The sequence below is a fragment of the Euprymna scolopes genome, chromosome 17 (assembly GCF_053919585.1).
Source record: "Euprymna scolopes isolate OS-2025 chromosome 17, ASM5391958v1, whole genome shotgun sequence".
NCBI lineage: Eukaryota > Metazoa > Mollusca > Cephalopoda > Sepiida > Sepiolidae > Euprymna > Euprymna scolopes.
This window is the reverse complement of record NC_136498.1, coordinates 113,278,495-113,296,909: the sequence shown is the minus strand read 5'-3', so window position 1 is coordinate 113,296,909 and position 18,415 is coordinate 113,278,495. Positions and strand designations below refer to the sequence as shown.

General features: G+C 32.9%; 1 protein-coding gene across 14 annotated transcripts in view; it reads right to left on the bottom strand.

Annotated features, from left to right (window-relative positions):
• Nucleotides 1–18,415, bottom strand: part of LOC145296892 (focal adhesion kinase 1-like) — an 890,147-nt gene that overhangs the window by 57,274 nt on the left and 814,458 nt on the right. For all 14 annotated transcript variants that reach the window (XR_013870066.1, XM_080143040.1, XM_080143043.1 and 11 more), the window contains 5 exons: nt 13,105–13,208; nt 9,139–9,254; nt 5,198–5,298; nt 1,911–2,000; nt 364–568 (listed from right to left, as the gene is read on the bottom strand). Coding sequence is in view for 13 of the 14 variants with exons in the window: in XM_080143040.1 (XP_079999166.1) it covers nt 364–568; nt 1,911–2,000; nt 5,198–5,298; nt 9,139–9,254; nt 13,105–13,208 (616 nt within the window). In the remaining variant the exon portion in view is untranslated. The remainder of the gene's footprint in view (nt 1–363; nt 569–1,910; nt 2,001–5,197; nt 5,299–9,138; nt 9,255–13,104; nt 13,209–18,415) is intronic.

Here is an 18,415-nt window from a genome sequence, read left to right as displayed (position 1 = left end):
CTCAAGTGGCCCCTTGGCCTTGATAAGTGGTGATGCCTATGTAATAAAAAAAGGGAGGGGGGGCTATCAAAGGTATTTTTTTAGCGTGACGCCATCACTAGATGGGTTGTCTACCACAGCTAAAGAGAGTCCCATCTACCCTCGAGAGAAGGATAGATTGCACCAGTTTCTCAGCCTGGTATTTTACCTCGCGGTACATACAGCGCCTCGACTTCCCAAATGGTCACCCATCTGGTACTAGCCAAGCTCGACATTGCTTAACTTTGGTGATCTGGCGAGAACTGGTGTGTCAACGTGATTGTGTTGTATAAACACGATAAATTAGATCAAATGTTCTAATTTGATATCTTTTTTGTTGCTTACCCGAGCCAAGTTTTAAGGTTAGCAAACGAAGGCCGCTTCGATGGTTCATAAGCCCAGCAGGTACACATCAAGTAATACAGGGAAGGGGGACAGTCGGTCGGCAGGGGTAGTCGCTCTCCACCCTCGATTTTTCCAATCACATCATTGTTCTTTACACCTTGAAACGGCTTCACTCCGTACATTAGGATTTCCCAAATACACACGCCTGCGGAGAGAAATACAATACAATCAACATTATATTTGAAAACATAACCATTTTTTTAATCATAAATAATAAAATACAGTTAAAAAAAAAGGTAAAGAATCAGCTCATATGCTAAAGTGACATCTTAAGTTGGTCAAATATAGAAATAAATACAATGTGAGAACTGGTAGCTGGATATGTTTACAAAATTGCATTTTGCTCCATCGTTCAACACAAATGTGAATGATTGTTGGCAAAAATAAAAAAATACTTCAGATTCCAAAGCCTAGAAATCACAACCAATTCGAAAGAGGGAAACAGAACTAAAAGACAACAACAAAAAAGACTCCATCTTCTCAAACAGACAAAGTTCTTGTGATGCCACTTATTCTGAACACGTTCACTTAATTTCTACTGGAAATTTCCTCTTTCTAGGTAATTGAATTTTAACTTGGAAATTTTTTTTTTTCTTTTTAACATGTTCACATATCATATTATTATATTTGTCAATAAAGAATTTATTTTAATAAAATAAATAAAAAACAAAAACTCTTGCAGGAATCTATAACTTAAGAGTCGGCAGCCGGTACCTTGAGCAGGGGTCGGCAGCCGGTACCTTGAGCAGGGGTCGGCAGCCGGTACCTTGAGCAGGGGTCGGCAGCCGGTACCTTGAGCAGGGGTCGGCAGCCGGTACCTTGAGCAGGGGTCGGCAGCCGGTACCTTGAGCAGGGGTCGGCAGCCGGTACCTTGAGCAGGGGTCGGCAGCCGGTACCTTGAGCAGGGGTCGGCAGCCGGTACCTTGAGCAGGGGTCGGCAGCCGGTACCTTTAGCAGGGGTCGGCAGCCGGTACCTTGAGCAGGGGTCGGCAGCCGGTACCTTGAGCAGGGGTCGGCAGCCGGTACCTTTAGCAGGGGTCAGCAGCCGGTACCTTGAGCAGGGGTCGGCAGCCGATACCTTGAGCAGGGGTCGGCAGCCGGTACCTTGAGCAGGGGTCGGCAGCCGGTACCTTGAGCAGGGGTCGGCAGCTGGTACCTTGAGCAGGGGTCGGCAGCTGGTGACTCGTGCAAGAGTCGACAGTCGGCAGGCAGGAAGTTACTTCCTTACTTATTCCGGAAGGATCAACAAATCTCCAGATTTTTGCATCATATTTTAATGTAATTTAATTTTCTGTCTTTAACAGTTTTTTTTTTCCAATGTGGTTTTTTATGACAAAACATTTAAAAGTTGTTAGAAAAAATAAAAATGTCTTATCTTTCTCCAATGTAATGAGCATAATAATAAAAATATAAGCAAATGTCAATTCAAATTTTGTCTGGCCATAAAGGATGCGTATCATTCTGTCAAATTGTATATAAACTCTTACCGAACATCCACACGTCACTGGCTGTGGTGAAACGGCGAAAGTTGATGGATTCAGGAGCCATCCATTTGATTGGTAGTTTGCCCTTTGATGCTGAAAATAAAAATTAGAATAAAAAATAAATAAATGATGGAGATTTGTTTTTGTATACGTCATATACGAACAGATAATGTTGGAGAGTTATGTTTTGATTTTGGTCGTACACAAGTCATTTTTTTTTTTTCTGAAATCAATACTATATATTCAATATAATTTGATAGAGAACTAGATCTATAATAATAAATATGAAATATACATGAATTAAGATATAATTATATGACTGGGCAATTCCGGGTGGCCTACTAGTGTGTGTGTTTGTGTGTATATATATATATATATATATATTATATATATATATTATATATATATATATATATATATATATATATATATATATATATATATATATATATATACTTCAGAATAAAATTATTTAACAATCAACTGGCATGGATACCCATTATTATAAGTCTTACAAGATATTACTATTAGTAGTAATATTCTATAAGTACTATCCCACCTAAATAAGAATTGCTCGATATACAAGATAGAGCAAATAAATCAAACAATTTTAAGTTATTTTGGAATTTGAAACTCATATTCTATAATTATAAAAAAATATTAAATATATCGATTTATATGTTTATTAATAAACAGATCCACCAGACCTATATAAATAAAAAAATTTTTTACCGAGCCCATTATATAAACAAAGAAAATTGCTCCAAAGAAATGCCTACATCGGACCATTACATTGTGATGTGGATTACTGAATATATCAATTTATATGTTTATTAATAAACAGATCCACCATAAATTTTTTTTTTTTACCGGGCCCATTATATAAACAAAGAAAATTGCTCCAAAGAAATGCCTACATCGGACCATTACATTGTGATGTGGATTACTGAAAATACAGTTTGGATCATTTTACAACACTGCTATCAAAGACATTTACTTCGAATTTTACCATGAAATTTGGATGTGAATTTTTATATCCTTTTCATTGACTTCCATTACTCTATGACATTTAAATACTTAAACAACTTTTAATTGTGATTTTCCATGTCTCACTGACTTTAGCAAATAAGGTGTAAACCATTATAATTATTTGCTAATATTTTCTCCTCTGAAGAGATGGTAGACATCGAAATCCTATAGAATAAGGAGTTAAAATATTTCAAATGTATTTTTTGTCTTACATAGAATAATAAAAATCTTTTGATTTGAAATTTAAAAATTTCACGTCATAAATTTTTAAATTCATTAAATGACTAAAATTTGATTATATATATATATATATATATATATATATAGAGAGAGAGAGATAGATAGATAGATAGAGAGAGAGAAATAAAAAGGAACAACCCGAGTTATGTATTCATTAATGCTTCGTCTTTATTTCGAGACTTCCTCTGGATGAATGAGATTAAGAAAACACAAACACCAGCACAAATATTTGAAAAATTTTCATGTGCAAAGTGTGACGCTGTTCTATTTCAGAAACGTAAAAAGACGTTGGAAATTCAAAAAAGGAGGAGGAACTTGCGTTGTTAAATAGGAAATTTTTAATCACGTCATATAGTGATCAATATGTTTTAAAAATATGAATGCAGTTAATATTCTTTCTGGAAAAAATATGCCTGTTAAAATTCGAATATAGATGTGTAACAGAAATGACTACATAACGTTATTAAAAATCTCCCTCTCTTTAACAACGCAAGCTCCTCTCCTTTTTTATTTTGAATTTTCTGAAATAGAACAGCGTCACACTTTCCACATGAAAAATTTTCAAATATTTTTACTGGTGTTTTTGTTTTCTTGATCTCATTCATCCAAGTGAAGTGTTGAAATTAAATATATATATATATATATATATATATATATATATATATATATACACACACACACACACACAATATGAATAAATAAAAATTTGGAATTAAATTCCGTAAATTAAAAAATTAGCAAGAGATTTATTTTTCAACAAGGAATACAAATTTTAAAGTTTTTTCTTTAATCCAATGATTTTCAACAAATGGCACATCTCATCAGAGAAAATATTTTTAGGGAAATAAAATTTATAAGTGGTCATAAATTTTGCTACTTAGTGCATATATTGAAAAACTAAAAAACTAAAGTGAAACTTTAAAAAAGCAAAGATTAAAAAAAGAAAGAATGAAAGACCATCACTTTTTGGATTTACCATCAAGTGAGTCTTCATGCACTCTGGAACTTCTTTCCCAGTTTATTCCCCCCCCCATTTTCTCCCTATTTTCACATTTTTTTAACTGACACAAACATTTTTTTGCAATTTATGATGAACCATCATAAAGCGCTGTTTCATTTAATGCCCTTAACAATGATTTGCTAATTTCTTTCTTTCCTCTGAAGAGAAGAATAGCATTCTTTGGGACTCCGTGGAATAAGGATTTTTAAAAAATAGTTTTTGGAGTGTTCCGTCGAACAATAAATTTATTTGTAAAATTTAATTTACAGTCTCAATTTCTTTTCCTTATATATAGATACTAGCAAGGGATACCCGGCGTTGCCCGGGTGTTTGTAGGTGTGTGTGAAAAAAACCTGAAATGTGAAAAAAAAAACGGGTGCCCGTGAAAAAAAACAAAGCCTTGACGACGCGCAGTTGGAAAATAGTAAAGTGTGAAAAAAAAAACAGGTGCGCGTTTTTGATTGATGTGACGGCGATAGCTATTCAGCAGTTAGCATTTTGTGCGAGACACTTTTTAATGAGGTCAATGAATCGGTTTGTTTGTTTTTAAAAACCCGCTCCCTCGTCTCGAAATGAAAGCTATTGTCTGATATGACGAAGTCGACATTGACCAAACGTTACTTAGCTCTCTAGAGACCACTGGTTCTGGGCCTGTGATTAGAGTCGAGTTTCGCTTTTTGTTTATACCGAAAACCAAATGTAACGCGTGCCGATGCGGGAAATGTCGAATAATTAACGTTTGAATGTCAATAAAATTAAATAGACAGGCGAGCTCCATGGTTAACTGTGAGATATTACAATTTATAGATGATATAAAAAGTTTTAAGAAGTTGTGAAGCGAGCGAGCACTTTTCTGAAAGAAGCCTTTTGTGGACATCGAGGAAAAGCGTACATACATACACACATACATACATTTTCGCTTTTATATTTATAGATGAGAGAGAGAGAGATAAATATTCTTGATTTGATTAGCTATGAAAATCATCATTCTAATGTCATTATTGAAAGACACCTGACTCACCTTTGTAATAACTTTGTTCTTCTACCCATCTTGAAAGGCCAAAGTCGCCAAGTTTGACACAATCATTGGCCGATACTAACACATTTCGAGCAGCAATATCTCTGATAAAAAAATAAGAAAAAAGTTTTTTTGGTGAAATCACATGCAATCAAGATACAAATAATCAAACAATTACAATATAAACAAATAAGTATTTGATTACAAATAAAATTAAGAAGAATAATATTTGCTACCAGAACAGAAGCAGAAACTCACAATGAAGTGAGTGACCAACAGAAGATATTGTTGTTTGGAAGAAACAGTTTACATTGCATGTATATATAATCAAGTTTACATTGCATGTATATATAATCAAGTTTACATTGCATGTATATATAATCAAGTTTATCAGTTGTTTTAACTTGTTGGGTATTTCATTCCAATTTCCAGATAATGTCGGGTAGTTAGGAGAGAATACACAACATTTCAGAGCCTACCTCTTCCTGTAGACGTGTGTGTGTGTGTGTGTGTGTGTGTGTATGTGTGTGTGTGTGTGTGTGTAACATTGTTAATTCAATGACCGCATAGCAGCAGCCGTATAGCGCAATGGTTAGAAGCTCTGACTGTCGTTTGGGCAATCGGGTTTCGATCCTGGCTTGAGGTAGTTGCTTGTCTAGCCGCACTGATGAGCTGTGAAACAGCAAAACAGTACTGTATATGAATGACTATAATATATATATATATATTAGTGTTGGGGCAATTAATCGGAATCTGAATCAAGTTTATCAGATGTTTTAACTTGTTGGGTATTTCATTCCGACCTCCAGATAATGTCGGGTAATCAGGAGATAATACACACCATTTCAGAGTTTACCTCTCCCTGTAAACTTGTATATAATAAAGTTTCTTTTTTTTTTTCTTTGTGGATTATTCCATTCCGGTATACAAATAATGTTGGGTCATCAGGAGAGAATATGCATTTAATTACACATAAAAATTAAGATACATTATGCAAAGACAAAGCAAATTATTGTTTATTAATCATGCAATACACGTTATACATAGTTACTAACAAGTATTAATTGTACTGAATTGTCCTGGAACAGGTGCCACTTGCCTTTAACACAATAGTCAAAATCATAATGAACACAATATTTACCCAAATTCCTACCAATTCGAAATGTGACAAAAGGTCAGGGATTAATGTGGGAGGTCCAGTTACTCCAAAAGGGAGGCTACTGTGAATAGAAGTAAAAAACAGTCTTGGTTGGACTCAACATTCCATGGTAAGATGCCTCAGCAGATTAGGCATACTCCTTCCTCTTCTAATGAAAGAGACAGGGGAGAGGTAACACGTTTGCCACTTTCCAAGGAGAAGGTAATAGTTGGGAGTATGGTCTCCTGAGACTGATCAGGCAATCACTTTTAAACGAGTATGAAGAGTGTATTACCCAGCCAAAAGGCCAGGAGTAAAGTGAATAATGGCCGTAATGGCCACACCTAATCAGCTGACTAGTATCTCTATTCATGGGAAATGATGATCATTAATTTTATCGTCTCAAAATTCAAGTTTGAATTTTAACATCAATCTTCATTCATATATAACATTAGTTAACATTGATTATGTAATCCTAAACCATCAGTATGCTATATAATAGAAATATATATATGATTTTCAGAACGTGAGAGATTGTATATAATAAATTCCACAGCCGGACAACGTTGCAGCTCACAAGAGCCATGACAGTCAATGAACCGGAAGTCCAAGACTCGAGTTTCGCCCTCATTTGGGCTCATCAGTTAGACACATCCGAACTCAAGATTCGAAACCCGAGCCTCTTGCATGCGAGGTAAGCACTCTCCCAACTGAGCAAACGCCCCGCACACAAGAATTTCTATTAACCAACACAGATCAAGCAAACCGCGCTGAAATCCGACTGTGAAATGAACCTACTTCGTCTCGACAAGGGGCGCGGCCATCCAACCAGTCAATAACCCTTACCTCAATATATATATATATAAGAGTTATTGGCATTTTTTAGCGATATTAACAACTTCAAAACGCTGTTTTTATATTTTTTCGCTACCTTAGCGGTTTTTAAGAACTATAAACTCTTATTGTTATCCTTATATATATATATATATATATATATATATATATATATATATGAATAGATCACCTTTATGTTTCATGGGACGTATTAATTTATTTTTAATATTAAATTGTTTTTTATGTGCATAAAAATATACCTATGGACACACGTGTTTCTGGCTTTTTAGCCTTCGATCTTGACGTGTGCTGACGAAGGCTAAAAAGCCAGAAACACCCATGTCTTTAGGTATATTTTTATGCACATAAAAAAATATTTAATAATATATATATATATATATATATATATATATATATATGCTAACAGGGAAACCTGACATTGCCTGGGATTGAATGAAGATCAACGAAAGTTAAACCTTCCCATACTTTTATAAATCGGTGAAATCACACATTTTTTAATCAAAATCAATGGATTGCCTGCTCTAGTTGGGAACCTAGTTATATTTTAAGTTATTGATGGAAAGCATGTGAAGTTTCCCCCCAGTGTACCACGGTTGGTCTTCAACTAGAGAAGGCAATCAATCAATTTCATTAAATAGTGGGCAATTTCAATGATTACGATGACAATAAAAGTATTGTATAGATTATTTGTTGATCCACATGCAATTTTGGGCAATGTCGGATCTCCCTGCTAGTACATATAAATAATATATATATTTTCAATTTTCTATATATATTTAAATAAATTAATAAATATAAAGAGATTATTAGTAAATAAAAATGTAAATATATAAATAGAATATTACTTACAAAGAAAGAGGGGCGGGGGGTGATAAGTATGTATAGTGGATTCATCCATACCACATAATTACTGTAGATTTGGAAATAATAAATTTGTTTCTTTTTTCGGAGACAAGTACAAATGAAACAAGTAAAAAATTTGTTTTTTTTTTCTTTGTTTTTATGCAATGAATTAATTAATTAATCTAATTAATTAATCTAATTAATGTTTTTATGCAATGAATAGCTCAATTAATCTGGAGCAAAAAGAAAACTAGATCCAATATCCTGAGCATTTTTTGTTCTTTGGTTTAAGGGAGATGATATTTGATCAACACTGCTGGAGAGCCATGATTTAATATACTGCTTTTTGTTTATCAAATCGCCAAAACAGTGTTTCATGGTAAATAACTAATGCTCCCTGAAAGCTTAGGACTATTGTGAGTTCGAGAAAGCAAGTTTATTCAGCGACGGCAGTAGATTAAATGATTTACTGACAAAATAATTTCACAACAAAAAAATAAAAAAATAAATTAAAAAATTTTTTGTCTTTTATTTTATTTATTTATTTATTTATTTTTTTTTTACAATGGATAATATTATTTTCCCCTGTGTCTTGTGATAAACAACAACAGAGAATTAGTCAAAGGAAAACCATTCTTCAAACACTAAAGATTGTTACGTGAATTTTGAAATCTGCCTGATCACCCTCTCACTATTTTTTTTTTTATTGAGGACAATCTCTCACCACCATGCTACATTTTTAATCATTTTGGAGCCTGATCGCTTATACATCGGAAAATTTATGAACAAAGTTTGTTGTCAACACTGTGTACTGGAGACGGGAAATCTAACTTTCTATTAATAAACTAAAAGAAACAAAACATGTACAAATTTGGTTCTGGTATTTCAAAGATAAAAGAGATCAACTATGGTAAGAAAATTCTTATTGAGCCATTCCCTTAAATAATCAAATAATACCAAATTTTGACCACTAATGATTCCTATGCTGCTGTACTGGTGACCACCGTCCACTCTTTAACATATCCTTGAGTGGCCTTCGAGCCTTGATAAGTAGTGCCCCCCCCCCGGACCCTTGTAAAATATTTTTTTAAATTTTAAAAATACACACCGGTGAACAAACTTTTTACTCTCCAAATAGGAGAGCGCAGTACTTAATTGATACGCATACATAATCAGCGTGACTTGGTCCAACCGTTGTTTGTTGTTCTGGAGATAAGCCCTCATCTGGAACGATTAAAAAAAAGATAGAAACAATTTAGAATGGAAAAAATATATGTGGCTTGCAATCCCATTTTACTAGCATTGGTTTACTTACATATTTGATTAGCATATCTTTTCCAGAGTGAAACAAAGTCAATCTGCCCATGAAATTCCCATTTGGGAGATTTTAAACCTAATTATTATCTTGCTTATTTAGAATTATGCTTGGTTAAAAAAAATAAAGAAAAAATACAGAAAAATTTACGTACATAAAATATTTTTTTCATATAGTTTTAAAGGTTAAAAAACTTCTAAGATTATATATATACTAGCAGTTCAGTCTGGCTTTGCTCAGGCCACATGTGCTGTTCATAACTTTATGTGCATATATATATATATATATATATATATATATATATATATATATATATATATATGTATTAAAAAGTTTGACTCATGTCCAGATAATCCACATCTAAAATTTCAAGTGTTTAGACCCAAAATTGGCGGAAGAATTTGCTAGATACTGCAAAGGTAAAATCTTTTGAACTTTGACCTCTTGGCAGGCAAATTTTTGCTCAAAAACTGATTTAAAAGCTTGCTGCATGTCTAAATGTGCTTTACGTAAAATTTCAAATGTTTAGACCCAAAATTGGTTGAATAGTTTGCTAGAGACTGCAAAGGTCAAATCTTTTGCACTTTGACCCCTTGCCAGCCAAATTTTGGGCCAAAAATGGCAGAGGAGTTTGGTTGAGTTTTCAAAGGTCAAATCATTGAACTTTGACTCCTTGACAGCCAAATTTCTGGCCGAAAACTGATTAAAAAGATTTTCCCAAATCTTAATACCTCTTATCTCAAATCTCAAGTCTGTAACTAAAAATTGCACAGTGGTTTGGTAGGGAAATGTACATACACAGACAGACAATTTCACTTCATATATATATATATATGTATATATAAAACGGCTATATGTTGGGCTGTCTGTTTCCATATTTTTAAACTAAAACTCCTCTGTCAATTTTGGGTCTAAACACTTAAAAATTTAGATGTAGGTTACTTAGATATGAATCAAACTTTTTAATTTGATTTGAGCCCAAAACAATAAATGTTAAGGGGTCAAAATTGGGGTTAAATCTTAAAAATTTTGACCTCTGTGGTCTCTACCAAATTACTCAGCTAATCTTTGGTCTATACATTTAAAATTTTACATAAAGTGTATTCAGACATGCAGCAAACTTTTTTTAATCAGTTTTTGGGTGTAAATTTGCCTGCCAAGAGGTCAAAGTTGAAAGAATTGACCTTTGCAGACTCTCCCAAACTCCTCCAGCAATTCTGAGTCTAAAGCTTGAAATTTTAGTTGTAGGTTACCTGGACACGAGTCAAACTTATAATATATATATATATATATATATATATATATATTTTTTTTTAAATTACATTTTCACCCCAAACAAGGCACATTGCCACTTTGGTGTAGGGGGCTACTATCAGGGGAAACATCTACTGGGGTACTATGTAGGGATTAGGGCAGCGAGATGTTGGTTCACGTTGCACTTGAACTTATGCATGTCAGTACAGTTGGGGAAGCAGTGACCTGGAATGGAATTCCAAAGTCTAGCAGTTCTGGGGAAGAAACTACTGGAGTAGAAAGATCTTTTACATCTAGGGATCTCTACAGTGTGGGGGTGGGATTTTGCAGCTTGTCGGGTCTGTCGAGGATGTTCACGTCGTGGGGGCACAAGTGCTTGCAGTTCATCAGAGCATTCACCATTATAATACTTGTAGAACAGGCAGAGGGATGCAACGTTTCGACGATGGGACAGAGGCTGAAGCTTAGATGCGAGTTTTGGGCCTATCAGATTTGCGACTCTCTTTTGAACCCTGTCAAGGAGCGAGAGACTAGTAGCCGATGCACCAGCCCAAATATGACAGCAATACTCCATACATGGGCGAATAGTGGCCTTATAGAGGTACAGGATACTTTCGGGTGTTAGAAGTTTTCAAGCACGGTAGAGAGAGCTCACCTTCCTCGCAGCGGCCCTGGCAATGCCCTCGATGTAATTGTTCCAACTCATGTTTCCTGTGAACGTTAGGCCAAGGAGCTTGAGAGACGTACTCTCAGATAAAGAGTCGTTGGCCATTGCTATAGGTGGTAGAGAAGGTTTCTTGTAATTATTGAATGAAACCAGTTTTGTCTTGGCGGCATTGAACGTGACCATCCATTTTTGTCCCCATTCCACTACTGATTGGAGGTCATCCTCTAGTGTTTCTGCCATTACTTCAGATATATGTTCATTTGTTTTCCTGTCGTGCCTGCTATAGAGTGTGGTGTCATCAGCATATATACCCATCTCAGAGGCAATTTTGTCGGGGAGGTCATTTATGAATATCAGGAACAGCAGAGGTCCAAGGATAGATCCCTGGGGCACTGCCGCATTTATATCATATTGTTTAGATGTACAACCGTCGAGGACAACCTGGATTTTTCTCTTATCTAAGAAGGATATATATATACATATGCACATAAAGTTATGAACAGTACATAGGGCTTGAGTAAAGCCGGGCTGAACTGCTAGTATATATATAAAAGTCACACGTGTGTGTGGGTGTGTGTGTGTGTGTGTGTGTGTGTGAGTTCCTTCCTCATAAGTTCCAAAACAGCCGAGCTTATCTTTTGCATATTTCACACAAAGGTAATTTATATGTCTGGCAGATGTAGCTTATGTTCTTAGATATGTTCTGTACAGAAATTCATCCGATAAGTATCAAAAATCGAAAAAAATCTAATCTTAAAAATAGTTTTTCTTCTTTTATAGATAAAAAAGAATATATATATATATATATATTTTTTTTATTTTTCAAGTCCTCTCTTTTTGGCTTAAAATTTATTAGTATATGAACGATTAATGAATTATATAAACCTAGTAAAATTCGGAATACTACAAATAAGACTCATATATATATATATATATATATATATATATATATATATATATACACATACATACATACAGGGTGACCCCCCCCCCAAAAAAAACTGGCCCCAACTCTAATTAGGCCCTGTTTCTTCGTATTTTGTCCGAATGAAATAATTCTGTGGTCATAACTAGTTTATTATATTCAAAACATTACATCAAAACACTAGGGCCTTTGGCCTTTTTTCTCTGTTAACTGTAAAATGCTCAGAAAAACAATTGAATGTCCTGTTTTTTTTTGGGGGGGGGGTCACCCTGTATATATATATATATATATATATATATATATATATATATATATATAATATTTTTGCAAACATCAAGGCAACAAAATATAAAAATAGAACATCATATGGTGTATTTCCTTATGTGTTACAATTGTTTCATACCCATTTGGACAAATTTAAACATTTTATCATTTAAAAATATTCCAAAAATAGCTACTCTTCAGACACTAAAATACATTCCTCATCCTTTTATTTCTTATATATATATATATATACACATATATATATATATATATATACATATATATATATATATACATATATATATATATATATATATATATATATATATATATATATATTAATGATCTATTTACATATTATTGATTCCATATTGTATTAATTCAATACTAAGTGTATTTAGAAGGCAATTGTGGCCCAACATATGCACTGATTCTTTAAAACATCTTTACTATTCTTCTTTGTTTATGTTTTTTTGTCCAACAAAGTTGGTTTCTTCATCTTAGAATTGTCCACACAAACCTATGATGCCTTGACATTTTTTTTAAAGAAAAATAATACTGCCAGTTACTATTTGACACCAAAAAATTTAACTAATAAAATTAATTTTTTTTTTAAAAATATCAATAAAGAATTTCAGAAAAAAGATACCTCTCCATGTTTGGCCAGTTCCATGACGATCCAGACTGGCCTTGAATTTGAACAGATCCCAATCAACTTGATAATATGTGGATGATCAAATTGTTGCATAATGTCTTAGAAAAAAAAACAGAAAAAGAGAAAACAAACAAATTAAATATAAAGAAAAGAAAAACAAAATAATAAATCAAATACATAAATAAGACAATGGACACCCTCTGTAAGGCTGCCTGCATGAGGAGACTATAGTGAACCGAGAGTTACCAAATCCCCAATCACCCTCCTGAATTGAAAATTCAGGATGACTGGAAACAATGGCAGGATAAATAGTGGAATACTGGAGTGGTTTCAGATTTCCTTCTCTTAGACTAGTTGCCTAACTAAGGCTTAAGAGTCTCGTTAACATTAGTATTTAATTCATATGCAAATCTACAAATAAAACAGTAGATGTATGTATGTATTTATGTGTGCGTGTCTGTGTGTAAATATTTAACCGATAAACATTTAAACTACTGATCACATAACACTGAAATTAACAGGAAATAGTAACCATACGCCAAGGATGGTTTATAACGAGTAAAATTTTTGTTTGGATGGATAAATAATACATACAGACACACCTTGGCAAGTTGAAATGCAAAATGTTCATTTCAACTTGCCGACACATTTCTATTACTTTTATGTATGTGCAAACTCATTCATACCTTGAAGTGGTTTGATTTTAAATCATTTGTATCTATCTGATGATAGCTCAAATGGTATGGAACACAGCTGGAGAGGTAAATGTTTTGGTTTTGATTCTAGCTGATGGCACCCAAGTCATCTTGTTTTTAATTTTGGAAATCAGTAAAATATATATTAGATACAATACAATGTTCAATAGAGAATTGGCATTGTAAAAATAAATACAAAGTAAAATATATTTAAACATATTTTATGACTGGGAAAGCCCCCCCCCCTGCCCTACTAGTATTATTATAGAAATATTTCAGTCCTCATTTCTATATTAATAAAGTTTTGAGGCAACTTCATGTGTGTGTTTTTTCTTGTAACTTATGTTACTTACACAATGAATTATTCCTTTTTTATTTATCCACTTTATTGCATTGACGATAAATTGATTCTGAAATTTGATCAAGGAGAGGTAACTCCTTCTATAGTTATCTCCCTTTTAAAAGATCGATTTACCTTAAAAATCCAATTAAAATTAACGGTACTTGTACAGTTTAATCAAGACATTCAAAAATGAAAATATCGAAAAAAAGGTTATATTGCATGTATCCGTTATGGAATGAAGTTTTCTGAAAAAAAAATTTCACTTAATTTCATCAAGTAGTTTTTTTGTTTTTTTTTATAGCAAAAAAAAAACAATTTGTTATGATACCGAGCAAAAGGTTTGATTTTTAGGAAGAAAAGCTAGTAATAAAGATGGGGAGGGAGTGTCGGCGCTTTATATGGAGTTATCTCCCCGTGGAGTGTTCAACAAATTTCATAATGGCTGACTTCAATGCGCTCTCATAAGAACGTGTTTTTCCCCTGGAAAAAAAAAAAAAAAAAAAAAAAAAAAAATGACTCAATCAAATTAAATGAAGTTTTTTTTCCAGAGATCTTCAGTCCAAAACGGATACGTACAATATAACCTTTTTTCGATATTTTCATTTTTTAATGTCTTGATTAAACTGTACAAGTACCAAATTAACTTTTATTTTCCTGAAGTAGAAACTGTGTCAAAACACCATCATGGCTAATAAGAAAAAAAAAAAAAAAGTATTGCCCAAACCATCCTGATGAAGGATTTGGTATAAGCCAAAAAATTAGAAATTTTGAATAAATAAATAATAAAAAAAAAACAAATAAAATAAAAAAATTAAAAAGTATGTAAAAAGCAAATAAAAAAAAAACATGATAATAGCAACAATAATGTTAATTACTCAAAACATGCTACACATACTCCCCTTCATATATTTGCTGAGGTATACCTGCACAGCCATCTTCATTTTATTTTTGCATCTAGCATGCTTTGAATAGATCTGTAACATCCAACATTTGAGAAAAGGATTTCCCCGAAATATATTATGGAACATTGTCACACACAGTAAACCTCTTCAACTAAGACATATCGATACATAACACAATTGAATAATATATATATATATATATATATATATATATATATATATATATATATATATACGCGCACACACACATATATTGATTTAAATAAATAATTTAACAATTAAAAATGCTGCACAAATTTGATTGTTTGTCATGTTTTGAATTTAAATACTTAATGTTAATTTATATTTTTGTGCTTCTTTGCTATTAAAGCAAAATTCGAAAATCGAAATATTGAATTTCAAGTAAAACAATGGTATCTACTTAATTATCATGTAACAATATTGAACGCTGACAAAAAAAAAAACAAGGTAGAAGATCAATTATTAATGAAAATAATTTTCAAAGAAAATTAGTGAAAATTGAAAGTTTTGCTAAAAAAAAAAAAAAATAAACAGAAGAGTTTGTATTGTAACAGAGGAGGTAATTATTTTCTTTGAAAATCAATTCTAGAGAAGTTACTCCCTTTTTTTTATGTTATATTTCCCAAACAAATATGGTTACATATTTTTGCGATAAAGCTTTTTAAAATTCTTGTTTTAGTTAATAACTAGCGTGAGTGCCCGGCGTTGCCCAGGTGTTTGTAGGTGTGTGTTGAGCAAAAGAGAAAAAAAAAAAGTTATAGTAGTCAGGCAGGCTTGAACCCATGACGCAAAAGCGGAAAAGAAAGTAGAGGTGTGTGTAAGGGTGTTGATTGAGCAAAAAAGTGGAAGTAGACAGGCAGGCTTGAACCCATACCGCGAAGGAGGAAAAGAATGTGAAAAAAACTGTGACACGTTTGCTGTTGCGCCCATCACCAAACCGGAAGTGATGTAAGTTAAAATTAAGGCTAGACAATCGAAAAGAGGGGATGACTTTCAAAAATATCATCGAAAAAAGCGACCCTGTCTGTAGAAAAGTGCCTAGTGAAGAAATTAATATTTCTGGCCAATTTTTCGATATTTGTCGTCCAAAGGGTTGAGCTTCAAAATGATACTGATCTAATGAAAATTCGTCGCCTCTGTCAAAAGTTTTGCAAGACATACAAACATACATACATATATACATTTAAACAGACAGGTGAAATGTATATTGTAGATGCAGTATTAGTTAACTAATTGCGACATGACAATTAAGTAGGCATCATTGCTTTTAGTTGAAACTGATATATAAAATAAGTAGATACCACTGGTTTTTAATGAAATGGATTATTTTTTGATTTCCAAATTTCTCTCTCATAACGAAGAAATCTTTATTTTTTTTAAGATAACTTTCAGGCCAAGATCAAAGTGTAGTATCTGTTCTGATGCTTCACTTCACTTTTTTGTTCTCGATTAGTGGATGAGAAATCATTCATGAAAGAGACAATATTGATTTTTGTTTCTTCCCCCACATCAAAAAGCCGACCCTAGTGTCTAACTCTGCCCTCATGGAGAGGCAAGTAAATAGGAACTCAATCTGCTAAAAGGGGCAGAACTATGAAATAACTTGCGTACCATGTGTTACATGATATTGAATCATTTTATTGTCAACATGCAAAGCAGTTTTTCTGTGTATAATTGGTGGATTTGAGAACAAGGTGCCCTCGAGTATTTATATATAAATACAATAGCGTGTCCTTTTTTGCGTCATGCTTTTCAGCAAATTTTATTGGTTGAGATTTAAGAACGCACACATTATCGTATTAATATAGAGATTATACTAAATGTGAGTTAATGGATTTGGTGAGTGTTTAATAAGATCCCAGGCATAATCTCCTCCTTCTTTTCGAGTGAGGGGGATGATAGTTTGACGTGTTTACTTCTGGTGATGACGTCATTATCTTCTGTTAAAAAAGATGCATATGATATATTTATGATGTACTACATTGACATAAGACGTCATATTCCAAAAATTACATGGATATACTGCTGATTCCAAAAATGAGGTAAATGGATCAGTGCACGCTAGGGGCTTATTTATAACATTTCAAAAATCACGTAAATATATCAAGTAATCCTGAATTCATATTGTTGTCCTTAATGTCCTCATGGCAGTAATTGCAAAAACTCTTCTTAAGGATTATTAAGGGTATTAAGGATTATTAAGGGTATTAAAGTCACTGGAATGTTGAGACTGATACTACACTCAGAAATTCATATTTAAGTAATGGTTGCCTCATCCCTGACTGTGTTAATGTTTTTATGTATTAATTTCGAAAAGCTGCTGAAACAGTTTATGATTTAAACATTACTTTATTTCAAGTATATTTTTAACAGTGGGGTGAGGGATATGAAGTCAGTCCCGGAAATGGCTGAAACCGTTTAGCATTAAACATTATTTTATTTTATGTATATTTTGACAGTGGGGTGGGGGATATGAAGTCAGTCCCGGAAATGGCGGAAACAGTTTACGATTTAAACATTACTTTATTTCATGTATATTTTTAACAGTGGGGTGGCGGACATGAAGTCAGTCCCGGGATTGGATGAGTAAGTGCAAATATATACTAGCAGAATACCCAGCGTCGCCCAGGATTGAATGAGATAGGTGGGATACATATAGTGGCAGAATACCCAGCATCGACTGGGATCGAATGAGATAGGTGGAAGATATATACTAGTAGAATACGTGGCGTCACCTGGGATTGAATAAGATAGGTAGAACATATATACTATGAGAATACACGGAATTGATTGATGCGTGTGTAATGAAATAATCAGCCCAGGCGACATTGTGGGTATGAAAAATTATAGTCAAAATTAGTAACATATCCAAGAATTATGAAAATGATGAAAAGTGACTTTATTGATTGGCGTGTTTGTAATGAAATAATCAGCCCAGACAATATATAAAATTATTATTTCAGTAAGTGGAGGTATTGTGGGTCAAAATTATGAAAAATGTCGTATTTAGTAACATATCTAAGAATTATGAAAAATGATGAAATGTTAGTTAATTGATTGGTGTGTTTGTAATGAAATAATCAGCCTAGGCAATATATCAAAGTTATTATTTTAGTAAGGGGGGGGTACTGTTTTAACAAAAGGGCTAAAATAATATGATAGCGAATCACAGATTTCTGCATTCTATTGTTTTTTTTATTATATATATATATATATATATATATATATATATATATATGCATTATTATATATATCTATGTATTATTATATATAGATATATATATATATAATAATAGATATCTATGTATTATTATATGTATCTATGTATTATTATATATATATAT